This window comes from Spinacia oleracea, chromosome 2, assembly GCF_020520425.1.
Source record: "Spinacia oleracea cultivar Varoflay chromosome 2, BTI_SOV_V1, whole genome shotgun sequence".
Taxonomy (NCBI): Eukaryota; Viridiplantae; Streptophyta; class Magnoliopsida; order Caryophyllales; family Amaranthaceae; genus Spinacia; species Spinacia oleracea.
Window position 1 is genome coordinate 11,903,305 of NC_079488.1, and position 25,703 is coordinate 11,929,007.

General features: G+C 42.5%; 4 protein-coding genes across 4 annotated transcripts; 1 reads left to right on the top strand and 3 right to left on the bottom strand.

Moving 5' to 3' along the window:
* The first annotated feature begins 4,366 nt into the window (after positions 1-4,366).
* LOC130467230 (uncharacterized) lies at positions 4,367-9,877 on the top strand. Its single transcript, XM_056835674.1, has one exon. The coding sequence runs from the start codon at positions 4,367-4,369 to the stop codon at positions 9,875-9,877; it is 5,511 nt and encodes a 1,836-aa protein (XP_056691652.1).
* A 1,027-nt stretch (positions 9,878-10,904) lies between these two features.
* On the bottom strand, positions 10,905-25,010 carry LOC130467231 (uncharacterized). Its single transcript, XM_056835675.1, has 3 exons — positions 24,799-25,010; positions 11,594-11,650; positions 10,905-11,510 (listed from the first exon to the last, which is right to left on the bottom strand). The coding sequence occupies exons 2-3, from the start codon at positions 11,609-11,611 to the stop codon at positions 10,905-10,907; spliced, it is 624 nt and encodes a 207-aa protein (XP_056691653.1). The 5' UTR covers positions 11,612-11,650; positions 24,799-25,010.
* On the bottom strand, positions 11,674-12,914 carry LOC130467232 (uncharacterized). The gene is made up of 2 exons (XM_056835677.1): positions 12,725-12,914; positions 11,674-12,605 (listed from the first exon to the last, which is right to left on the bottom strand). The coding sequence occupies exons 1-2, from the start codon at positions 12,912-12,914 to the stop codon at positions 11,674-11,676; spliced, it is 1,122 nt and encodes a 373-aa protein (XP_056691655.1).
* Positions 23,365-24,803, bottom strand: LOC130467233 (uncharacterized). Its single transcript, XM_056835678.1, has 2 exons — positions 24,277-24,803; positions 23,365-24,090 (listed from the first exon to the last, which is right to left on the bottom strand). Exons 1-2 carry the CDS (start codon positions 24,454-24,456, stop codon positions 23,365-23,367), a joined length of 906 nt encoding a protein of 301 aa, XP_056691656.1. The 5' UTR covers positions 24,457-24,803.
* Positions 25,011-25,703: the final 693 nt, after the last annotated feature.

Here is a 25,703-nt window from a genome sequence, read left to right on the forward strand (position 1 = left end):
TGATGCTACTCTTGCTGATTTGCAAGCAAAGCACCCTTCAGTTCCGGAACCTACCTTTCCGGATATCCCAGTTGATCATCACCTTACTGCTTCCTCCGCTGTTGTGTTGGAGCAGATTAGGGGCTTTCCGCGTGGTACTTCGTGCGGTAGAGATGGCTTGCGTGCTCAACACCTTTTGGATTGCTTGGGTGGTGCTGCTGTAGCTGTTTCTGATGAGTTGGTGGACTCTATCACTCAGGTAGTTAATCTCTTTCTTGCTGGAAAGTGTCCTGCTGAGCTTGGTGGATATATTGCTAGTGTTCCTCTTACGCCACTTGTTAAGCCGGGTGGTGGTATTCGGCCTATTGCTGTGGGCACTATTTGGAGGCGTCTTGTTTCTAAGGTTGGGGCTGCTATGATTGGTCCGCGTTTAGGGAACTACTTTGGGGGGCTTCAGTTTGGAGTTGGGGTTCCAGCAGGTGGTGAGGCTATTCTCCATGCTGTCAATCGTTTGGTTGAGGCTCGTGGGGCCGATGTTGGCCTCTCTATGTTATTGGTGGATTTTCAGAATGCATTCAATTTGGTTGATCGTTCGGCTTTGTTGCGTGAGGTTCGGCTACATTGTCCTGCTCTTTCGCGTTGGGTTGAATTCTGCTACTCTTCTCCAGCACGGTTGTATTATGGGGAGCATACCTTGTGGTCTTGTCAAGGTGTGCAGCAAGGGGATCCTCTCGGCCCTTTGCTATTTTCTTTGGTTCTACATCCATTGGTGTGTCGAATCAGGGACTCTTTTGATCTATCTCTGCAGGCGTGGTACTTGGATGATGGCACTATCGTTGGTGACAGTTTGGTGGTTGGAAAGGTCTTGGAGTTGATTTTGGAGGAGGGTCCTCATTTAGGTCTCCATGTTAATGTTGAGAAGACAGAGGTTTTCTGGCCTTCGGAGGACCCACGCAGTCGTCTAGAGGGTGTCTTTCCTACTGGTATTGCTCGTCCCGCGCTTGGTGTTAAGTTGCTTGGTGGTCCAGTCAGTACGGATTCCTCTTTTTGTAAGGAGTTGGTTTCGCGACGGGTGTCGAAGACTGTTGTGTTGATGGATGCTGTAGCTAAGCTTAATGATCCCCAGTGTGAGTTGTTGCTTCTTCGTGCGTGCACTGGAGTTTCTAAACTCTATTTTGCTATGCGCACTTGTCCACCTCATCTTTTTGAAGCGGCCCAAGTATCTTTTGATGTGGCTCTTCGGGCTTCTTTAGAGCGTATCGTGACTGCTTCGGGACCTGGGTTCGGTGACTGGCAATGGCGTCTTGCTACCTTGCCTTATTCGTATGGAGGATTGGGTGTTTATTCAGCTGGTGATGTTCGGCATTATGCTTTTCTTGCATCCCGTTTGCAGTCTTCTGGTTTGCAGGATTCGCTTCTTCGGCTTTCAGGTGTTGATGGTCCGGGGTCGGCCTTTGATGATGCTCTTGGTCTTTTCAATAGGACCGTGGAGAGCGACCTTATGAGTAGCCCTAGTGAAATCGCTGCCCCCACTCTCATGAAGAAATTGGCAGACATATATTTCACGAAGGTTACTGCTGATGCGGTATCCGCCTACTCCTTATCTTCGCGTCATGTTGCCCTTTGGAAATCCCAGCAGGGGGATCACTCCTCAGCTTGGTTGCGGGCAGTCCCCATCTCGGGTTTAGGCCAGACTATGAACGGTAAGACTTATCGTTCGGTTCTTTGCTATCGGTTGGGTATTCCGTTGTTCTCTGATTCGACGCCGTGTTCTGCTTGCTCTCGGGTTTTCGATGGAGATATTTATGGGGATCATGCCGTGTCTTGTGCTGGGATCGTGGATATCAAACATCGACATAATGTTGTTCGTGATACCCTTTTGGATATTTGCTATCGGTCGGGGATTTCTGCTCGAAAGGAGGTTGATGTTGGGCTGACTAGTGAGAGTGATGGAGCTCTTCGTCCTGCAGATATATTGCTTTATTCTTGGGATGGCGGTGTAGATGTGTGTGTTGACTTGACTGGATCTTCACCTATGACGCAATCTGGGTTGTCAGACTTCGTTCCGGGTCGGGTTGTGGCGGTTGCTGCGCAGCGGAAGCAGGCTAAGTATGCGGCACGTTGTAGGGCTTTGGGTTACGGTTTCTTTCCTTTTTCCTTCTCTTCTTTTGGGGAGTTAGAGAAAGGGGCTGTTTCGTTGCTGAAGCGGGTCCAGACGTACTCCAGGGCTCAAGACATAGGGGCACGGGCAGCTGCCCACATTTTCAGCAGGATCGGGTTCGCCATAGCTAGAGGAGTGGGGGCCCAGATTGTATCTCGGCTCCCCACCAACTTCTTGTAGTTTACTTGATCTTTGTAGCTTGTTAAGCTTGTAACGTTTTGGTGGTTTCCCATAATAATAATAATAATAATAATAATAATAATAATAATAATAATAATAATAATAATAATAATAATAATAATAATTTAAGATAGATATTATACTGGCTAGTTTAAGATAGATATTGGAATTTAAGATAGATATTGAGAACCGCATTACTAAGGTAGCATTAGCAAGGAAAGTACTGAAAAACTCGAAACTCAAAACCTATGCTAGCTAGAACAGTAGAAGAATACTCTTAATTACTTTCTTAATTAGTTGTTCTAGTCATCGATCTACTATTCCAAACAAACAAGTTTAATTTTCCATTAAGTCACAGGGAAATACAAATTACAAATGGGACAGGGGATTCGAACCTGAGAGTCTGAGATTTATCGTGCACAAACCCTCAGTCTTAACCACTATGCCAAGAACTAATTGGTTTACTCCATGGGTCTTATAAGTGTGAAGTATGATCTTTTCGGTAAATGTTAACAACTTGCAGGACCAACTTGTCCTCTTCGATCCCACATGCAGTATTGATTTTTCTTATCTCTTCATGTCTCCCCCTTTTTCTCTATCAACAATAATCTGCCATAAGTCAATCTTTAATCGTTCAATTTCTGGAAGAAGAACGCATATACTCATTACTCAGGTACATCAAATAACATATGCAAATACATCAAAATAGAACTACAGGTACATCACTTCTGAGCTACGGAATAATAAAAACCCCAAGTCCTCTTTCTCACTCCAACTTCATCCTCCTCATCTCCAATACAGAAGAACCTCAGATGATACACTATCAAATAATTCCTTTTTTCATTATTATTACTTGTCCATAATTAATACTACTTCTGTATAATCAATTAATCACAAGTTCCCATGCTCCTCCTAAAGTCATCCAGGGCAGATACATCACAATTACGGTATAAATACATCGAAATTAATTTTGAGATACATCACAATTACAGTACAAATACATTGGTGCTACCCTACAAATACATCCAAACTTACCTACAACTATTGTCTACTACTGTAATCACCCCAACTAATTTTGCAATTGCTGTTTACACTTGAGCTATAGGCACATCAAATTGATAATACGGGTAGATCAAGTTTTAATTATGTTGATCTCAAGCTCAATTTTTCCGACATCGACGAGCAAATTAATTTTAGGGAATGAGCATCTCAAAGAAAACTGAGAGATTTCAGAAAGAATGAAAATAAAAAAAGACGGGAGGAGAGAGGAGCTCTGTTTTTATCGAATCGGGAAGAGACAAGTCAATGTATCTCGTATGGAAACTGAATGTATCTGTACGGGTATGCTACCAGCTGGCTGGTAGCATCGCCAAACTGTTAAGGAGGCACGTGACCAGTTATTATTAATCCTTAACGGCAGTTATTATTCCCTACCAGCATCTCTTACAAGCCGGTAGGGGGGAGGCACGTGACCAAACCAAGAGGTCAACGGGTCGCTATCAATCGGGTAGGACCCATTTGTCCGTACGCCCGACCCGCGCCTATATATATGGGCTTCATTTATGACAAAAGGTACGCAAACACAATCATTTCCACTAAAACCAAAATACTTATCACTCATCATATCTGACTTTAGCATCGGAGGGGATCCTCGAATCACCCTCGAGGCTAGTTCATCTTTGTTATCTGCGCAGGATATCAACAGGATAACAGTAGCACTCAACCAGCAAGACATCTCCAACCGTTCCCAAATCATACCGGAACAATTGGCGCTAGAAGGAGGGGATCTCCCAACCTTGTCAAGTAAATCAGCCACCATGGATACCAACAACAAAAAACCTAGAAAAACAACAATCTCCAACAATCAGCAGTGATCACACCAACATCAGTAGCACAACCCGCAGTCAAACCTTCTCTCTTACCTGTCTCAACCAGCCAAGTCACACCACTTACAGATCCTCCCCCAAAAACACTCAAGTCACAGATAAGCATTGCCCCCCGGGTTTTGAAGACCCGAACGACGTGATCATAGAGGACGAAACGTCCATGGAAGAAAGGGCACAAGATTCCCCATCACCCCCACAGATTCAGAGCAACCTCTCGGCGTTGTCCCAAAGGTTCACACCACAACAGCTGCTGACGGCGTCGGCCGTCATGAAAGCAATGGCTGAACTGTCCTCAAGGAGGACGGAGGGAAATCAGATCGTGGTTACCGGCAACCGCCCGGGTGTGATGCCGGTTAGAAATCTCTACGAAACCCTAGAGCATGAAGTGGTACTGCCAGCACAACCTGAACCAATACTTGTACAGAGTGAAAATCCGGGTAGAAGAAAAAGGCATAGCTCTCGGCGCAGAGAAAGGTCCACTAGACGCCGGGAGTCGGTGTCAGAGCAAGAAGGGTCGTTTCCTGCTGGTAGGGAATCGACACCGTATCACGAAGAATACATCGTACAGTCTCCACAACCAGGTTGGAATAGATATGAAGGATATCTACCTCACCAGGAGCCGATGAGGCGAACCATACACCCCAAAGACTCCCCACTCTGCAGGGGTATACTGGAGCAACCTATGGAGAAAGTAAAGATGCCGACGTGCAAATACAACGGAACCACAGACCCCGAAAATCACTCCACCGCTTTCGAACAACACATGATGCTGTATTCCGACTCAGATGCCATGTGGTGCAAAGTGTTCCAAACCACATTATCAGGGGTGGCAGCCGATTGGTATAAGAAGTTGCCGGCCGGATCGATATTCAGTTTTCGGCATATCCAAGAGGACTTTGTGAGGCGGTTCATTAGCAAGGTTGAACGAAAGAAAACATCTGGAGAGCTGATGTCAATCTCACAAAGGCCGAAGGAGCCGCTGAGAGAATACCTTACTCGTTTTAACAACGAATCCATCACAATACCAGATTTACAGCAAGAAATAGCCGTCTTGGCTCTGTTGAGAGGGATGCAGGAATGCGAGTTCAAAAGGTACCTGGGAAGAAAGTCATTTACCTCGCTGGGGGAGGCCTTGAGAAAAGCAAACGAGTATATCAGGAGTGATGAGCTGATGCTAATATCACCCATGGGGGGAAATCAGGCAGTACAATCGGCCAAGAAGGATCATGTTCCCATACAGCAGCACAATTACCGGAAAGATAACGGTAGAAAGGAGGGCCATCAGCAGAGAGGAGGATATCCGAACAGACAACAGCCGGTAGGGGCTTACCAGGTGTACACTCCCCTGAACACCGCCAGGGCCACTATCTACGCAGTAAATAAATCGGCAGCGTGGAGAAAACCGTTACCGATGGATGCCCCAGGTAACAATAAGAACTTTTGTGCTTTTCATAATGATCATGGTCATTACACGGAGCATTGCAAAGAGCTCAAGGATAACATCGAAGAGCTGGTAAGAAGGGGATACCTATCCCAGTACAGGGTTCGACAGGAAGGCCAGGGAGGAAATAACAGGCAGGGCAGTTCACATAGTCATGCCCCATATACACCTACTCAGCCAGGGTATGCACAGCCCACTGGTAGGATTGAACAGGCACCACCATCCCGGCAAGAAATCCGGTCATTACCGGAAACAGGCAAGGATGGGGCCGACAGGGGAAAAAGACCCACGGTTTGGGTGATCTCTGGAGGGCCCGTGCATGGAGGTACAGTCAGCGGGGCAATAAGAAATCTAGAGGAGCACAGGCATTTGGTGAGTTACCATAGCGCAAGGAAATGGCCGGAACCAATCCCCCTACCGGTCATCACGTTCACCTCGGACGATTGTCGCGGCATTATATATCCCCATGATGACCCGCTGGTATTGGAACTCGAGATAGCAAACTTCCCCGTCAAGAGATGCCTGATTGATGGAGGCAGCTCTGCGAACATCATATTCTGGGAAGCTTTCACCCAGCTGAACATAGATCACGGAGAGTTAACAAGGGTGAGCTATCCCGTTATCGGATTCTCTGGAGCCAGCGTCTATCCAGAAGGCAGTATCCGTCTACCGGTTCAAGTAGGTAGAGGATCATCAGCCAGAGACTTAATGGTCGACTTTTTGGTGATAAAAGTACCAGCAGCGTATAACGTAATAATTGGTCGACCATTCATTAATGACGCACAGGCGGTGGTGTCCACATATCATTTGACCATGATATATCTCTCAAATCTGGAAAGAACAGAAAGGGTACATGGCAGTCAGGAGACTGCCAGATCGTGTTATCTGACAGCGATAAAGGCACCAGGAAGGATGGTGCCGAAAACCAACCTTGCCCGAGAAGCAAACATGCCAACCAAAAGAAAGAGAGGGGACTTGAGCATGGAAAATTTTGATGAAAGGCCGGTTTGCATCCCAAGGCCAGCTGCAGATGGAGAAACTCGGGAAATTGAATTAGTAGAAGGAGTTCCAGAAAGAACGGTACGAATAGGTGCCGATATGGAGGCAGATCAGCAGGTCAATCTCATCGGCCTGTTACGAGAAAATGGAGATGTCTTTGCCTTCTCGGCAGATGAAATGCCCGGTATCAGCCCAGACATCATAGTGCATCATCTGAATGTAGACAAGTCAGTCAGGCCGGTAAAGCAAAAGAAGAGAAATTTCTCCAGTGAAAAAAATGCTGCAATAAAAGAAGAAGTGGAAAAGCTGCTGGAAGCAGGGTTCATAGAAGTTTGTGATTACCCCGAATGGTTGGCCAACGTAGTCATGGTAAAAAAGTCAAATGGCAGTTGGCGAATGTGCGTAGATTTTACCAATCTGAATGGGGCGTGCCCCAAGGACTGCTATCCATTGCCACGAATCGATAGGCTGGTAGATTCAACAAGTGGCCACGCTCTTTTGAGTTTCCTGGATGCCTTCTCAGGGTATCACCAAGTCAGCTTGTGTAAAGCCGATAGAAAGAAGGCCGCCTTCATCACAGATTCAGGGGTATACAGCTATAAGGCTATGCCATTTGGGTTGAAGAATGCAGGAGCAACCTACCAGAAGTTGGTGGATAGGGTATTTGCTTCCCAGAAAGGGAGGAACATAGAGGTGTATGTGGATGACTCAATAGTTAAAAGCCGATTGGCCAGTGACCACATCGACGACTTGAGAGAAACTTTCGAAACTCTGAGGAGGTTCAGGATGAAGTTAAACCCCAAGAAATGTGTATTCGGGGTCCGATCAGGAAAGTTCCTGGGTTTCCTAGTAAGCGAAAGGGGAATCGATGCCAATCCAGATAAGGTAGATGCAATTATGAATCTACCAGAACCCGGTTGCATAAAAGACGTGCAAAAGTTAACAGGAAGAATGGCTGCATTGACTCGGTTCATTAGCAAATCAGCAGATAGGGCGTTGCCCTTTTTCAACGTGTTAAAACAAAACAAGAAATTCAAGTGGGGAGAAACAGAAAGAGCAGCCTTTGAGGCAGTAAAACGGCACCTGCAAGTCCTACCCACAATAGCTCGACCAGAGGAAGGGGACACGCTGCAGCTATACATATCTGCTTCTCAACACACAGTAGCAGCAGTTCTGATCATAGAGAAAGATAAAACACAGATACCGGTGTACTTTGCCAGCCACATCCTGCAAGAAGCAGAAACGAGGTACTCCTTGATAGAAAAATTGGGGTTGGCAGTGTTGATTGCAGCCAGAAAGTTGAGACCTTACTTTGATGCACACGGGATCCAAGTCCTCACAAACTACCCACTGGAAAAAGCAATGCAAAAAATGGACACATCAGGTAGACTCCTAAAATGGGCGATTGAACTATCAGAGTTTCACATGGAATATCGGCCCAGAATGGCTATAAAGGCCCAAGCACTGTCTGACTTCATAGTCGAAGCATCATACCAGGAGGAGGAAATAAAGGAAGGAATATGGGAAGTAGCAGTTGACGGCTCGGTCACCAAATCAGGGTCAGGAGCGGGGGTAATAGTTACCTCACCGGAAGGAGACCAGTTCGAGTATGCTATTAAGTTCTCTTTCCAGGCATCAAACAACGAGGCAGAATACGAGGCCGCAATCGCTGGCATACAGATCTGCACGGCAGCTGGTGCTCGTAGGCTCAGGCTTACAACCGACTCACAGCTGGTAGCAAACCAGTTCTCAGGAGAATATGAAACGAAGGAAGAATCCATGAAACGATACGCCGAAAAGCTTAAACAGTCAGCGGCACAGTTGGAAAGCTTCGAAATAAAATTAGTACCCCGATCAGAGAACATGTTGGCAGACTCCCTGTCAAAACTGGCCAGCTCAAGTGCTCTGGTAAAATCAGTAATGATGGAGGTCATGCACCGAAGGAGCACTGAAGTATTGGCAAATCAGGTCATGGTAATCACGAGCCAACCTGAATGGTATGACACCTTGTGGGCATACAAGAGAGATGGAACCCTGCCTGCAGAAAAAACGGAAGCAAGAAGGTTGATTAGAAACTCATGCTGGTTCGTAATCATCAGAGGCCAACTCTACAAACGGGGTTTTAGCTTGCCTCTGTTACGATGCATATCAGCATACGAATCGGCACGACTGATAGAAGAAGTACATGAAGGAGTGTGTGGAAATCATCAGGGAGGAAAAACCCTTGCACTGAAATGCCAAAGGCAAGGATACTACTGGCCGACAATGCTAACAGACGCACAAAAGTACGTCAAGAAATGTGAAAAATGTCAAGTTTTTTCAGCAGTCATTAATCGTCCTGCAAACGATCTCATGCCAATCCTAAATCCAATACCGTTCGCCCAGTGGGGAATGGACATTCTGGGACCATTCACAACGGCATCCGGTGGAAGAAAATATCTGATAGTGGCAGTCGATTATTTCACCAAGTGGATAGAAGCAGAGCCGTTGGCAAAGATAACTGCAAATCAGGTCAAAAAGTTCATATGGAAAGGTATAATCACCAGGTTCGGATTACCAATGGCAATCGTGATGGACCATGGGGTACAGTTTGATTGCTCACCAGTTCAAAGTTTTTTGAGTACGTACAAAGTCAAGTTTGCCTACTCTTCTGTTTGTCATCCCCAAAGCAATGGACAGGCAGAAGCTGCCAACAAACAGATACTGGCAGCAATGAGAAAGAAGCTAGACGACTATAAGGCTGGTTGGGCCGATATTGTTCCAGAGATACTTTGGGGAAATAGAACCACCGTTAAGGAAGCAACGGGAGAGAGCCCATTCCGTCTATGTTTCGGATCAGAAGCAGTGATACCAGCAGAAGTAGGGTTACCTACATTCAGGATCCAGCATTATGAAGAAAACAAGAACGGTAAACTGTTAAAGCAGGAGCTGGATCTTCTACCAGAGATCAGACTCAGAGCAGAAATCAGATCGGCGGCTTACAAGCAGCGCATAAGCAATGCCTACAACAAAAGAGTAAAACACAGACAACTTGAAGTAGGAGACCTGGTGCTCCGCAGAACTGCAGCTACAGGCAAGGCAAAGGTCCAAGGGAAGTTAACCCCAAACTGGGAGGGGCCTTATCAGATATGGGAAGAAATCGTACCAGGAGCTTTTAGGCTGATGGATATGGGTGGAACAGCACTAAAAAATTCATGGAACGCCAGCGTCCTTAGAAAGTTTTATGTGTAGTCACTAACCCAAAAAGGCCGATTGAGCCAGGCCTGTTATGGTCCATGAAATGAAAGAAAGTCGAGGAATTCAAAGCAGAAGAATCAAACCCTTAAAGTAGGTCAGCAAGGCTACTATCAGCTTGCTGACTCGGGGTAATGTATAATCAAAAAATCGTGATTCAAACCCTTAAAGTAGGTCAGCAAGGCTACTATCAGCTTGCTGACTCGGGGTGATACGAATCAAACCCTTAAAGTAGGTCAGCAAGGCTACTATCAGCTTGCTGACTCGGGGTAATGTATAATCAAAAAATCGTGATTCAAACCCTTAAAGTAGGTCAGCAAGGCTACTATCAGCTTGCTGACTCGGGGTGATACGAATCAAACCCTTAAAGTAGGTCAGCAAGGCTACTATCAGCTTGCTGACTCGGGGTAATGTATAATCAAAAATCGTGATTCAAACCCTTAAAGTAGGTCAGCAAGGCTACTATCAGCTTGCTGACTCGGGGTAATGTATAATCAAAAATCGTGATTCAAACCCTTAAAGTAGGTCAGCAAGGCTACTATCAGCTTGCTGACTCGGGGTGATACGAATCAAACCCTTAAAGTAGGTCAGCAAGGCTACTATCAGCTTGCTGACTCGGGGTAATGTATAGTCAAACATCATGATTCAAAACCCTTAAAGTAAGTCAGCAAGGCTACTATCAGCTTGCTGACTCGGGGTAAAGTACCAGATTCAAACAGCACAATTGCATAAATAAGGGCAAGCATAAAATAGAAAAATAAAACAAACAACACAATATCATAAGCATAAGAGCAACACCATCTGAATAAAGCAAATTCGACAGCCAACACCAAAACTGACATTTGTTAGCTGATCAAAAATGGCACAAGGTAAAGTTTACAAAAACAAAACATAAAATATCCCAGGGCAAAAAGTGCCACAAACAGCTGATACCAAAAGTGCGTCTAAAAAAAATAAACTAATCTTTAAAAGCAGCAACGCCAGATGAACCACAGGATGATACCGGTGATGACTGCCCGCACCTTCAAACTTGTTGATAATCCGTCTGGTTGGTACTGGAAGACAGCAGGGCAGGATCCAGGTAGTCTTCTTCCTTCAGCTCAATGGGAGGGAGAGTCAAGGGGTCAGCATTCTGAATGATCTCCTCCGGAATGATCTGTGACTCCAAACCGGTTGGTACCTTGTGCTTTTCCTCCACCAGGAAAGCATACTCAATATCCTCACAGTCCTCCTTGGTAAGGCCAATACCATGAACGCCACAACGGTGGGCAGCAAACCAGCCACCGTTATGACTATCCGTGATACGCTTACTATAGGTCTTGGACCGAGAAAATCGCAAGGCACCATCCCGAGCACCGGTCTTGTAAGCAGCTTTGGCCTTCTCATCCGCCTCCAGCAACTTCTCAGACAGCTCTTTGTTCTTGGCCTCCTCTGCCTCCAGCTTGTTCGCAACATTCTCCGACTCTTCGTTGCGTTGTTTCACCCTTTTCAGCTCAGAAGTTTTTTGGTCCAGATCTTGCTTGGCGTCACTCACCTGCTTCTCCAGATCAGCCTGCCTTTTCTGAAGGTCTTCATTCTGCTCCTGGTAGCAGAGGTACAGCTTCACAAGCTCCACAGCAGAGTTGCAGGCCTACAAAAGACAATTCGTCAAAAACAACACCGATTGCATGTATATACAAAAAGCATACCATAAAAACAACACCGATTCCATACCTTGAGCATATCATTCATATGTTGGGCAGCCGGCGCGTCAATCTCAGCAGCAGGATTGTCGCGAGGAGTAGCCAGATCCTTCAAAGCCCTCCAACCCATACAACCACCCCCTTGCAGTCGTCGGTGAGTATCGACTCACCACGAAGAAGATCGATTTTAGGGTTCCAGGGTTCATCAGGCTCACCAGGAGGAACCTCAAAGTACTTCATCTTCCTGGGGGATAGGCAAATCGGAGTCTTCTCAATCCACTCCCCAGGACGGACAAAGACACCCATGTTCAGACCAGAGCTGGTACCAGCACTCTGGCTAGGGCGAACATACCCGAAAGAAGTATGAAGAGTAGGAGGCATGAGAGGAGGAGTCTTCTGGCCCATACCAGCAACATCAGTATCATTTACCTCTTGCTCTTGGTTCTGACGGGTTGGAGTCATAAGATCCACAACCATCAAGTCTGGTTGGGCTATCGGCTCAACATCCGCAACAGCATCACCCCCTTGGCCTGCGATGTTCACATCGGCAGCTGATTCAAAACCTTTCTCAGGAGACTTCTGCTGAGACTTATCAGGGGCAGGCTGCGTAGTACCGTCCACTCGAGACCGATTCACCCGAGTGAAGGGTTGGTTACGATCGCGAGGACGCCTGCCAGTAAGGGCAGCACCACGACCGCAATCCAAACTTTTAAAACCTCCAGCCATGTCAGGAGCAGTATGGACGGTCTTGAAGACAGGTCTTGGAGCAGGGTTGTCAGGAGCAGTATGAGTCGTTTTGAAAACAACTCCAGTAGGCGCACGGATGGAAAGTGGTTTGGGAGCTGGTATGGAGCTTAATCTTTTTGTCTTCTTAGCAGGAGACTCACTCGCAACCTCCTCCCGAGTCGAACCACGCTTTTTGTTGGCTTGGGTTGCGTAGGTCGACAGAGTAGAAAACACACCTTTCGGATTGGGAGGGTTGTTGGTAGTAGGACGACCGTCTTTGCCCAAACCGAGAATAGCAAAGTTGAGAGTATGCAGACCTGGTAAGAAAAAACAAACAAAAGATTTAAACACAGACAAACAACAATGCGTACAAAACAAGAAAAGCATACTTAAACAACATAAGAGGGGGATATAGCTATCAGCCCCACGACCATACCAAGAGTATGGGTGTGGCACAAGCCAACTGCAGACAGCGGCCCATTTCCCAAAATATACTTAGCAAGAGGCAACCAGTACTTAGGAACGGTCACAGACTTCTGCAAACCGGTGTCAACATGCAAACAAGACACAAACTGGTGGGCCCTTTTCTCCCTGAAACCCAACTCCCGAATGGGGTAATGGTTCATATGAGGACGGGGGAGATGAAAGCGAGTCCGAATGGGGAAATCAGTGAAGGAAATAATGCCCTTGGTCCAAGTATGCATTCTATGTTAAGTCTAATAAATGCGGTTCAGTATTAATTAACAAGTTAATAATTCAGTGAGATCAAGTGAGCTGAATGCCTAGCTAGAGGCCGCTTCAGTTCAAGTGGAATTAATGATATTAATCCACAGCTTACTCTTGACTGAACCCGTAGGGTCACACAAATAGTACGTAAACGGATCAAGTATTTAATGGCATTAAATACTCCATCTATGAATATTCGGAACCGACGGATCTTGGTTTCAGTGGGAGCTAAGATCGTCACAGGCAAGAAATGAATACTCCGGAAACGATGATATTGCCGGAAACGGAAATATGGATCGTATCGGAAATATGAATATTATCCAAGTCGTAGATGTTGCCGGAAACGGAAACATGGTACGTATCGGAAAATATTATTGGAAATGGAAATATTACCAGAATCGGAAATATTGCCGGAAACGGAAATATTGTCAGAATCGGAAATATTGCCGGAATCGGAAAATAATTCCGGAAACGGAAATATTAAATATTTGTTCGAAACGGAAATTAATTCCGGAATCGGAAATATTAAATATTGTTCGTATCGGAAATAGATTCCGGAAATGGAAATTTAATCGGAAGCGTATCGTACGAATTAGCATCGGACGAGGCTTGCCGGACGAAGGCCCAGCACGAAGCCGGGGCCATCGCCCAGCAAGCACGCACGCCACAAGCCCAGCGCGCGCCAAGGGCCACGGATGCGTGGGCCGTGCTGCGTGGGCTGCTGCTCGCACGCGCATGGGCAGCCCTTGTGGCTGCCGTGTGTGTGTGAGTTTGTGCTCATGCGTGATTCCTGAATCTGCAAGAGTCAGTGTATGATTAAATTACTATTCCTAATTGGATAAATTAATTAAATAGAATTCATGTAGGATTCTAATTTCAATTAATTCGTATCCTACTAGGATTACGATTCCTTTTCCATAACTCTATAAATAAAGGCCTAGGGGTCATAATTTATACACAAGTTTAAAAGTATTCAAAAGTGAGTTTTTTGAGAGAAAATCAAACACACATCTTGCTCAAAAGTGCCGAAATTTTCTAGTACCTTAAGGGCGATTCTAGTTGGTCAATCTTAAGGCGGATCCGGACGTGCTGTGGACTATCTACGGAGGGACGACACTTGGAGTCCTAAAAGACTTGTTCTTGTTCGGTTCGGGCGCAGCTAGGGAGGGCACGCAACAAAGAGTATGCATCTAAATTATGCTATATGATTATGTGTAAATAATATGTTGTCCTGGGTTAATGGTTGTTTCCGCATGATTTATGTAATGTCATATGTATCATAACCTAACAGTGGTATCACGAGCCCCTTATTATTTTCATAATCTAAATTGCATGAACATGGTTAAATATTACAAATTTGCAAGAATTAAAAGGGGTGATTAATTTTCGTAATTGTTAATTAATTGCAAATTGCGTTTATTTAATTATACGTACGCAGTTTTTCGGCAGTTTCTTCGTTACTCATCCGAATTGAGTGATTTTTGTGTCAATTCCGCATGTAAAAGGCATTCTACAATTTTGACAAAAGTAGTATTTTTCTGCCGAACCAAGAATTCTCAAATTCGAAGCCTAACTATGACTTTTCGAAGGTTTTAGTTTTTCGAATGCAAAATTTCGTAAATTTAAGATGTTAAATTAAATATTTGCGATTCTTGTTGATAAATCTTGAATTTTTGATTGACCTACTGCATATGTTTAACAAGTTTGAATGCCTAGTCTTGTTAATTATGCAATCTAATTTGTAATTATGATTAATTTGTTGAAAATTAGAATAATTTAGAATTAATTTGATTTTCATAATTAATTGTAATTTAATTAGAAACCTATGATTAAAAACCACCATAAAAATTGTAAATTTACGATAAATTTTAAATTTTTATGACCTAGACTTGAATCCATATCAATCGGAAATCAATTGGATAATAAATTTTCGATTTTTCGCCCTAAAATTATGAAATTAATATTATTTATTAATTTGTCATTAATTTTAAATATAAATTTTAAATTTTTATGCGATTCGTTCAAAAACTTGCACGCACGAAGCAATGGACGCTTCGTGTTACCCTTAAGGGGTGTTGTATAATGCGGGCATGCGACGACGAGCAAGGGAGCTCGTCGCCCGTGCGGCACGAATGCAATGAGCAAGGGCGTAGTGCACGAGCACAAGGCAGCAGCCCTGCCTTGTGTCGTGTGCCACGAGCAATGACGAATGGGCATGGGCGAGGGGCGAGCCAAGGCAGTCGCGTGTGGGCAGCAAGCGAGCTGCGCCACAACGCGCGCTGCCTCGCACAAGTGCGCGCAGCCTCGCGCGCAGCGAGCGCAAGCTCGCGTGCCACGAGCGCTGCGCCCAGCACTACTCGCGCGCACAGCGCGCGATGTCGCTCGCCCAGCGAGCGATGTCGCGCCCCAGCGAGCGATGGCTCGCGCGCACAGCGCGCGATGTCGCCCGCCCAGCGAGCGATGTCGCGCCCCAGCGAGCGATGGCTCGCGCGCACAGCGAGCGAGCCAGCGCGCCCAGCGAGCGATCTCGCGCGCGCACTGCGAGCGATAGCTCGCGTGCGATGGGGCGCTGTGCGGAGGCTTGCGATGAGACAGCAGCAGCTATGCGACGAGCGCATGGGCTGCGCGCACATGGCCAGCAATGGCTGTGTGCGTACGGCCCATGGGCGTGCAACGCGTAGGGTGTTTGCGTTACGATTAGATCGTTTTGAATGTTTAATTTGAAAATTTCAGTTCACGTAATTTTAATTAATTTTAAAATTAATAATTTGAATTAATTTCTTGGATTTTAATTTTGAATATTATAATTATAATAAATGGAATTTATTCTAATTATTTTACTAAAATTAAAATGATGAATTAATTTAAATGCGACTGAAATTAAATTAAATTTTTGGATTCAATTATAAATTTATATGAGCTTTAAATTTTAATTAAATTTGTATGTTTCCGGTTAGACTAGAAATACAATTTTATGTTTAAAATTAGTAAAGCATATGAATTTATTGGTTTAAGTGGGAGCGCTTTTTAGTCATAAACTCTTGATTAGGTCTACAAATCCTTAAGGTTAAAACAACTCGATTAGAATTAATAAGGACTGAATAATTGGTAGATTATTGGTGCCCTTGATTAATTGCTGCAAATGTTTACGTGATGCATAATGTGTTTTACTAACCAGCTATGTGGGCCATTCATGATAATGAATGGGTGGATGGTATATATTGTATATGTACTGTTTTGCAGGTTATGAAGTGACTAGTATGGCCCAAATAGGATAGAAAATATGGTCTGCGTACCATTAATTTGAATGTAATTGGTCTAAAGCACCAAAGTTATTTTTCAATTCAAATATGGTCTGCGTACCATCAAATAGTTGTAATTAGTTATAGCTTATCCTATTTGAAGAAAATGGTGCCTCCCACGGAGATTTTCAAGACGGACTTTGAAGTCAAAGCTTCAAGATGAAGTCGGGCCATACTAGATCACAAATATCTTATGCATGTTTTAAGTTATTTATTGCTTTTAAATATGTCTTAAAATGCATGAGATCAAAAGCTTGATTATGTTGCATGATTAAGGATTTTAGTTCACTTAAAATCTAACCAACATAGTAAGAGCCTTAAGTTCCAAACTTAAAAATTGAGTTAAAAGGTGCCATGCCAAAATATACACTTGCTTGGATATCCTTTACATCAATCTAGTAATAGTTTTCGCTCAGCGAGGTGTTACTTATTGGTCCTAAAGGGGCAAGGTACACAAATAATTGTGAGTACATGTTAGTTTTGGTGAAACTCAACGATATAAGTAAGGAGTCCTTTTATGTCGTGGCAAATTCGATAGGTTTACCTAATAAGTTCTTAGACGTACCTATCAACCAAGAATAGTTTCTAGACTATTAGCAAAAGGCTTTTGCTTACCTAAGATGTTCTAGGATTAAGTCGACAAACTGTGCTTAGTTCTTCAATGATTTTAGGATCTTGGAATCATTTTATTCACACCTGCCGGAACACATAATTCGAATAAAATGCTAATGACTTGTTTAAATTGCATGATTGCTTTTATTTTCAAGTTATTATTCATGATAAATGTTTAGACTTTGCATGCTTCAATGTATGTTTTAATTATTGTTTATAATTAAATATCTTGCACTGCAATAAATCCTTTTAGAAAGGTAACAGTAAATTTCCTCGATTGGTAGTGAATCCAAGAACGATTCACGGAAAAGAGAGAAAGTGAGCAATTTAAAATGTACGTTTCTTATAGCGACTTTTATGGTTGTTTTCGAATATCAAAATCGAATGGCAAACCAATTGGTGCTTGTGAATTCAAAATACACTGTAGTTTTGAGATCATGAAGCATTGAGTTTAACACGCTCAGCTTTACCAATGGTTAACAACCTAATATCTTTTTCCATTTAATTCTCGAATGAGTCTAGTCCCTAGACATTCGAATAGATCAATGCTTAGAGAACTTTAGAAGCTTCTGGTAAGATCATCTAGTTGAAACAAAATATTCAACATAAATGGTAAAGAACCTTGTTGGGGTGACATTGGACATGTCTAACAAAGTATAAAAGTCAACACTAAAGAATTCAATTCTTAAGACTATAAGAAAGAGTACAAGAAATAGGAAAACAAAGGAACAAATGAAAGGAATTTACGATTCCGGTTCTACCTATAAGTTTAAAGAGAAGTGACCTAGCAATCAAACTTCTTTGGTATCATATACCGCTTGAGGTTCTTACTTCGGTAATAACTCAAACAAATGAAGCTAGGATACACTAATGACCTACAAGTGGGAAATGAAGCATGGAAATGCTACATTAGTTGTAGGGTCATCTAGTTTGTTTTAAGTCCTTTCAAAGGCTGGAACTAAATGGCTATTTTATTCCATAATCAGCATACCTAAATTTCTGCTTCAAACACAGAAAGACTCACATTCAGAAGAACAAAAACAATGTTTGTTTGTTTATTTGAATGAAATGGTCAATTACAGGTTGAGTCAATATGCTTGATTAAAACAAACAACTCTTTAAAGAACTTTACTAAGGTTCAAATCAACCCCTTGATTTGAGTTCCACTAATCTTTGGCATTGTTGCTTAGACCATATCAACAAGTTAACATTCAAAAACTCTATTTTAATGGACTTTTGAAAGTTGGTTGATTTCTAGATCAACTTAAGACAAGCTAGTCTTACTTGTTGAAAGTAACAAAAGATGTGAACTATTGTTAGAACGCCTAGACAATAGAGTTCAAAGCTAAAGAAAGATTTTATGACTTTATTATTTCGCATGGATTTGAGTGAATGTAGGTTTATTTACTCAAATGTGATATAAGTTGAATCTGTTTGGCTAGTTCAAAGATTCAGAAGTATAAAATCCACTTGGCAAGAAATCATAAAGATCTAGGTTAGATCATGTTGATGATTACTTGAGACCAAATATGATCATCAATGATTGTGTGTTGTAATTTCACAATCTAGGTCCATAAGATATGGCATATCTTAGTTGGAATAATCGAAGTCAATTAGTACTTGATTCGATCAATGATGGATCATAAAAAACTTTTCCTATAATTTCTAAAACAAAATGCTCAACTACCACCAAACTAAACCAAATTCGTCAAAGCTATTGAAAAGTAATTTCAGGATATCTTTTCAATTTTATATCTAAAGAGTTGCTAAACTCAGTGGGAGCTTAGTGTTTGTTATTCAACAAACTAAGGCCCAAGTCTAGATATATGTTTCATTGTGATTTATTCAAATGAGACACAAGGGTATTGTTTCTACCACGAATTTTTGAGAACATAATGTTTGTTTGCTCGAAATAATGTCCTTTTGGAGATTCGTTTCCAAAATGACAAGTGGGAGAAAATAGACCTCGAAAGTTTTCGAGGCGAACAACAAACATAAACGGACATTCCGGAGGCTTTTCGAAGTACTTCAGAAAATCCGAACTTATTCTTTAAGGACTTTAGAAGTGGCTTTAAAGAATAGATATCTCTTAGAAGACTTTACAAGTGCTTCAAAGAGAACAGAATATTCAAAGGACTTTCAAGTGGCTATTGATATTCTAATGTTTGATGTTCTATACCCAAGTAGGCATAGAATTCAAGTCACTGAAACTATGAGATTCTTCTATTAGATAGTAAAGAAACATAGAGATCAGGTCAATGAAACTATGAGATTCTTCTATTAAATAGTGAAGAAACCTACAACTTGCAGTCAAACTATTATCATGTAGATTAATGAGTTTGTGACTTGTAAGAAAGCTATGACGAAACCTAGATTCCCTAAAATGGTTAGAGGCCATATATAGACTCAAATGTTTTAAATGGTTAGAGGCCATAAAACATACTCAATGTTTTGATGACAAAATTGAAATTTTGTTGATTTGCAAGAATGGGTTCACACCTATTGGTTGCAAGTTTGTTTTAAGGATAAAAACCATCAAACATGGAATTGTGTTCACACACAAAGCTAGATTAGTTGCTAAAGGTTACAAGCAAATTCATGGTGTAAATTGTGTTGAAACCTCATGCATAATCGTAATGCTCAAGTCTATAATTCAAGCAATGATTGCATATTGGTACATATAGCAATTGGATGACAAAACGTATTCCTCAATCAAATGTTGGAATAAACTATGTACATGGTATGTCATACGATTTGTGGATCCAAATAAATGCTTGAAAGAGAAAGCTAGCTTATAAAATCTAAGTACAGATTTAAGCAAGCAATTGGGAGTTGGAACTGTATTTTAGTGAAGCTAATAAGTATTTTAGTTTCATAAAATGTACATGATTCTTATAGATATATAAGAAGTTTAGTGGGAGTACATAAAAACTTATTTGGTCCTATGTGTATCACACACATATCTCTCTATTGTGAAATAACATTCAAATGCTAATGACTTAGATTTGAAATTATTCATCAATAATGGACCATGGCGAAACTTAGTACATACTGGGTATTAAGATCTATTTACAGAAATCTTATGATATTGTTTTGGATTAAGTAATGGCATTTACTAAATCAAACACGAAAGTCTCCATTGGAGATATTCGACCCATGTGAATAAATCTAAGTAAAGAATGTTTGAACTATGTATAAGCATTTACTAAGTTAAACATCAAAGAGTCTAAATGAGATTCTTAACCTATATTATATGTCAAAGAATTTAGCTGGATTCAGTATCTACTAAAATTGAATGAGCTAAAGTTACATGAATAGAATTCAATTGGGAATTATTCTGCAAAAGAATTTATCATGTATGATATAATATGAGGATCGCCAAAAACGTATCGTATGACTTTAAGGCATGACGAACATATACCAATCTCTATTGATCTAAGTGAAGATCAACTAGATTGAGACCAAGAATACTTATGGTACTTGAAAAGGTACATAGGAATAGTTCTTGATTCAAGGAAATAAAGATACGCTAAATATTGATGCTACGCGCATAAACACTGGCAAAGGATCAAGCAAGACCCTTTGGAGTTAACCATTGATAAGGACGAGCTATAGAGCATCGTGTTTTGAAATGGCAACATGGATTGGAGACCATGAGTTGTTGCGTGGGAAATTAAAATATTAATTTCTATGTTCTAAGATATAGTTGGAGAGTCTTCCACATATCTATGAACTGCTTGGATAGGTAAATCCAAACAAAGCATCACTAGCAACCTATGCAGTTGAAGTAAAAGTAATTATTGCCTAAGAAGCAATAAAACAGGGTTGTTTAAAGTTCTTCACTGAACTTGGGTAGATCACCTATCTGCTGGCTTGATGGTTCTTCATTGAAAAATGCGTGGAACCACTCTTGAAGCAAGAAAAACGTCTGCTAACTTAATGGTTCTTCATTGCAAAATGCGTAGAACCACTAATGTAGTAAGAAAGACTAGATCACATAATAAACAAACTCGAAAAGATCTTATCATCATATCTCAAAGAACATTCGATGAAAAGGATGTTAAGATTGGCAAAGCATGATAACTAAAACCTATGCAACAAGTGAGAAGCAACACTCACATTGTCGCACTGGAAATCAAGCATAGCTTTGAATTCCATGAATTGTTTTAGAAAATGGGTTTGAGGCCCATGGTTGTAAAACATTGGGGTTGAACATTTATCATATATGAAATGTATTTTCATATTCCATTTAATCTTGGTTTAGTATTAAATGATGAGTCCCTTCAAATTTGACGAAATATTCAAGATAGACTGTCAGGACCAGTCCTGTGACTAAGAAATGTCTATCAAGTGAACTTGAATGTCAAAGGTTGAAAATGGTCCCTAATCGGAGTTTTCTATAAAATTGGACGCATAGAAAACGTTAGACGATTAGAATGCAAGATGACTAGTAGTTCTGTTTCTTGAACTATGTGGACATGGCAATGTCATAATCATTTGCATAGATACTTACTTTGGGAAGACTAGTATCGGACAAGACCTATGAAACTTTACTGTAAGAGATGAAAGTCTGTCATAAGTAAATTTCATTAAATTATTAGACACTAAATCCTCAATACCTGAGTGATTTGAGATTACTTGTTTGAGAACTGGTTGCTTTGACGTTGACCAACCGTCGCACCGTAAAAGGAGGCTATAAAGGCAACGCTCAGGTAATCACCTATCAAACGAAGTCTAATCTCAAGATCGCAAGATTGGGATTGTCCTCCCATAAATCGGGATGAGATGCTTAAAAGTTGTACAAGGCCACTCGGAGAGCTAGAAACTGTGAAATGCATGGCCGTGCTCGGATGAATCATAGGCTATGATTATCTGTTTATTTGATCAGTTGAACTCTGAAACCGAGAAACACCTCTGGACATAATAAGGATGACAACTCTTACCTTATGTTCAAGAGCAAGCATCGAGCGACAAAGGAATTAGGAAATGCACACTTGTCCCTAAGGACAAGTGGAAGACTGAAGGAAATAATGCCCTTGGTCCAAGTATGCATTCTATGTTAAGTCTAATAAATGCGGTTCAGTATTAATTAACAAGTTAATAATTCAGTGAGATCAAGTGAGCTGAATGCCTAGCTAGAGGCAGCTTCAGTTCAAGTGGAATTAATGATATTAATCCACAGCTTACTCTTGACTGAACCCGTAGGGTCACACAAATAGTACGTAAACGGATCAAGTATTTAATGGCATTAAATACTCCATCTATGAATATTCGGAACCGACGGATCTTGGTTTCAGTGGGAGCTAAGATCGTCACAGGCAAGAAATGAATACTCCGGAAACGATGATATTGCCGGAAACGGAAATATGGATCGTATCGGAAATATGAATATTATCCAAGTCGTAGATGTTGCCGGAAACGGAAACATGGTACGTATCGGAAAATATTATTGGAAATGGAAATATTACCAGAATCGGAAATATTGCCGGAAACGGAAATATTGTCAGAATCGGAAATATTGCCGGAATCGGAAAATAATTCCGGAAACGGAAATATTAAATATTTGTTCGAAACGGAAATTAATTCCGGAATCGGAAATATTAAATATTGTTCGTATCGGAAATAGATTCCGGAAATGGAAATTTAATCGGAAGCGTATCGTACGAATTAGCATCGGACGAGGCTTGCCGGACGAAGGCCCAGCACGAAGCCGGGGCCATCGCCCAGCAAGCACGCACGCCACAAGCCCAGCGCGCGCCAAGGGCCACGGATGCGTGGGCCGTGCTGCGTGGGCTGCTGCTCGCACGCGCATGGGCAGCCCTTGTGGCTGCCGTGTGTGTGTGAGTTTGTGCTCATGCGTGATTCCTGAATCTGCAAGAGTCAGTGTATGATTAAATTACTATTCCTAATTGGATAAATTAATTAAATAGAATTCATGTAGGATTCTAATTTCAATTAATTCGTATCCTACTAGGATTACGATTCCTTTTCCATAACTCTATAAATAAAGGCCTAGGGGTCATAATTTATACACAAGTTTAAAAGTATTCAAAAGTGAGTTTTTTGAGAGAAAATCAAACACACATCTTGCTCAAAAGTGCCGAAATTTTCTAGTACCTTAAGGGCGATTCTAGTTGGTCAATCTTAAGGCGGATCCGGACGTGCTGTGGACTATCTACGGAGGGACGACACTTGGAGTCCTAAAAGACTTGTTCTTGTTCGGTTCGGGCGCAGCTAGGGAGGGCACGCAACAAAGAGTATGCATCTAAATTATGCTATATGATTATGTGTAAATAATATGTTGTCCTGGGTTAATGGTTGTTTCCGCATGATTTATGTAATGTCATATGTATCATAACCTAACAATCAGAAGGCACTCTCAACCAGTAGAACTTCTTTTCCCAATCTTTACAGCTAGACAGCTTGGGGTTGACTGTCATTTTGCTTGCCTTGGTGTAAAAAGACCACCATCCAGACTTCTTCTTGTACTTTTCAACCAAATCAGCCGCCTAAACAGATTAATGGTTTGGGGCCATTGTTTAAAAGATAGCAGCCAGGTAAAAGCCACAACATTCCTCACTACCTGAGGCGTTACCTGCGCCAACCATACATTCCAAGCCCGGAATACCTTCTCTATAAAAGGATGAAGAGGAAATCGGAGGCCGAAATCTAGATGATGGGCATACACGCCGATATGATCAGGAGGACAATCCAAAATCACACTCCCCTCAGCAGGAATCACGAGACGGTACCCTTTGGGCAGTTTCAAATACTCTTTGGCCCAGCGCGGATGGTCGTCTTTGATAGCCCTATCACGGAAAGATTTGATTATTTTAGCTTTGTAAACGGCACTACCAGCAGGAGGAGGACTCTCAACCCTGTAGCTCATCTCCTCCGTATCGGAATCTGGTTCCACATCCAGATCCCCTTCTCTCAAAACCTGCTCACACAGAGAGGTCACGTCTTCACCATCATCCCACAACCGGCCAATATCATCATCAGACTCCAAAATTGAATCCCCTGCATCCTCATCATCTCCCCCAACGCTACCGGCGGAGTTATCGGACCCCGCAACATCGTTAGCACGACTGCTAACCTCCCCTTCATCCATCTGACGGCTCCCACCAGCCACGTCCTCTAGATGGGCACCCCTGACGGCATCCTGGTTGAGAGACACAACAACATTGCCAAAATTAGTGCCATAGTCACCATATCCTTTACCGGCAGGGTCCATAAATTGCGTCCATGATCGAAGTTCGTACTCAAGGGCAATAGAGGGAGCATCCACTGCCGGGATTGTTTCGCAATTATCTACTAAATTCAAATCATGACGAATGTCGGCTCGTACCTGTTTGCGCATGTGAGCCTGTAATTCCTTTGCAGCATCCTCGTAAGACGGCTCAAAATAGTCAGAGGCAGACGGCTTATCATCATCCTCAAAATTGACATCCTCAGAGGTAGACGCAGGGTCAACATCGTCATACCCAGCCCCACTCAACACATTATCACTATCTCGCTCACTCGACATTACACCCAAATATAAACCTATACGAAGGAAGAAACAAAAACAAAAAAGACTATACCTTCTCGCACAACGGAAATTTAGCAGCCCAGAACCGAGGTACAACACTTCCGCAAGCACCGCAGTCAGCAACAGAAACAACGCCGAAAAAATAACTCGCAGGAACAAAGGAGAAGATTTGAGAAAGAGAGAGAAAAGTTTGAAGAAAAGAGCGAAAGTGTTTTGACGTTTTAAGAAAAGAAAGTTAAATAGTCAAAAATCGAGGAAAACGGGCGATTTGACAGTTAAAGGCAGTTGAAGGGACAGAGCAAATCTCAGCCATTGAAATAAAATGATAAAGCGACACGCGTCGCATAGCACGCAGATGCATCACACGTGGAATAAATTTAAGCGGTACAAATTCAAAATACTTCCTAAAAAAATCCAAAACCTCAAGGGGGCTAGTCAGCATCCAAAACCTCAAGGGGGCTAGTCAGCATCCAAAACCTCAAGGGGGCTAGTCAGCATCCAAAACCTCAAGGGGGCTAGTCAGCATCCAAAATCTCAAGGGGGCTAGTCAGCATCCAAAACCTCAAGGGGGCTAGTCAGCATCCAAAATCTCAAGGGGGCTAGTCAGCATCCAAAATCTCAAAGGGACTAGTCAGCGTCCAAGCATCCCCAAAGGAGCATATCGGTAAGAGGGAGCAGGACACCCTATCTGCTTAGTTTCAGCGAAATTACAGGTGGTATTCACTACGAGAAAGCTAATCAGCACTTAACACATAAACACACCAGCATTTCGCGGAAAGCGCGCAGTCTGAGGGGGCTAGTTGTAGGGAGAGCACTATTTTCAGAGCAAGCACATCAGTCAAGACAGATATGCTCACTCTGAGGGGGCTAGTTGTACGGGTATGCTACCAGCTGGCTGGTAGCATGGCCAAACTGTTAAGGAGGCACGTGACCAGTTATTATTAATCCTTAACGGCAGTTATTATTCCCTACCAGCATCTCTTACAAGCCGGTAGGGGGGAGGCACGTGACCAAACCAAGAGGTCAACGGGTCGCTATCAATCGGGTAGGACCCATTTGTCCGTACGCCCGACCCGCGCCTATATATATGGGCTTCATTTATGACAAAAGGTACGCAAACACAATCATTTCCACTAAAACCAAAATACTTATCACTCATCATATCTGACTTTAGCATCGGAGGGGGGATCCTCGAATCACCCTCGAGGCTAGTTCATCTTTGTTATCTGCGCAGGATATCAACA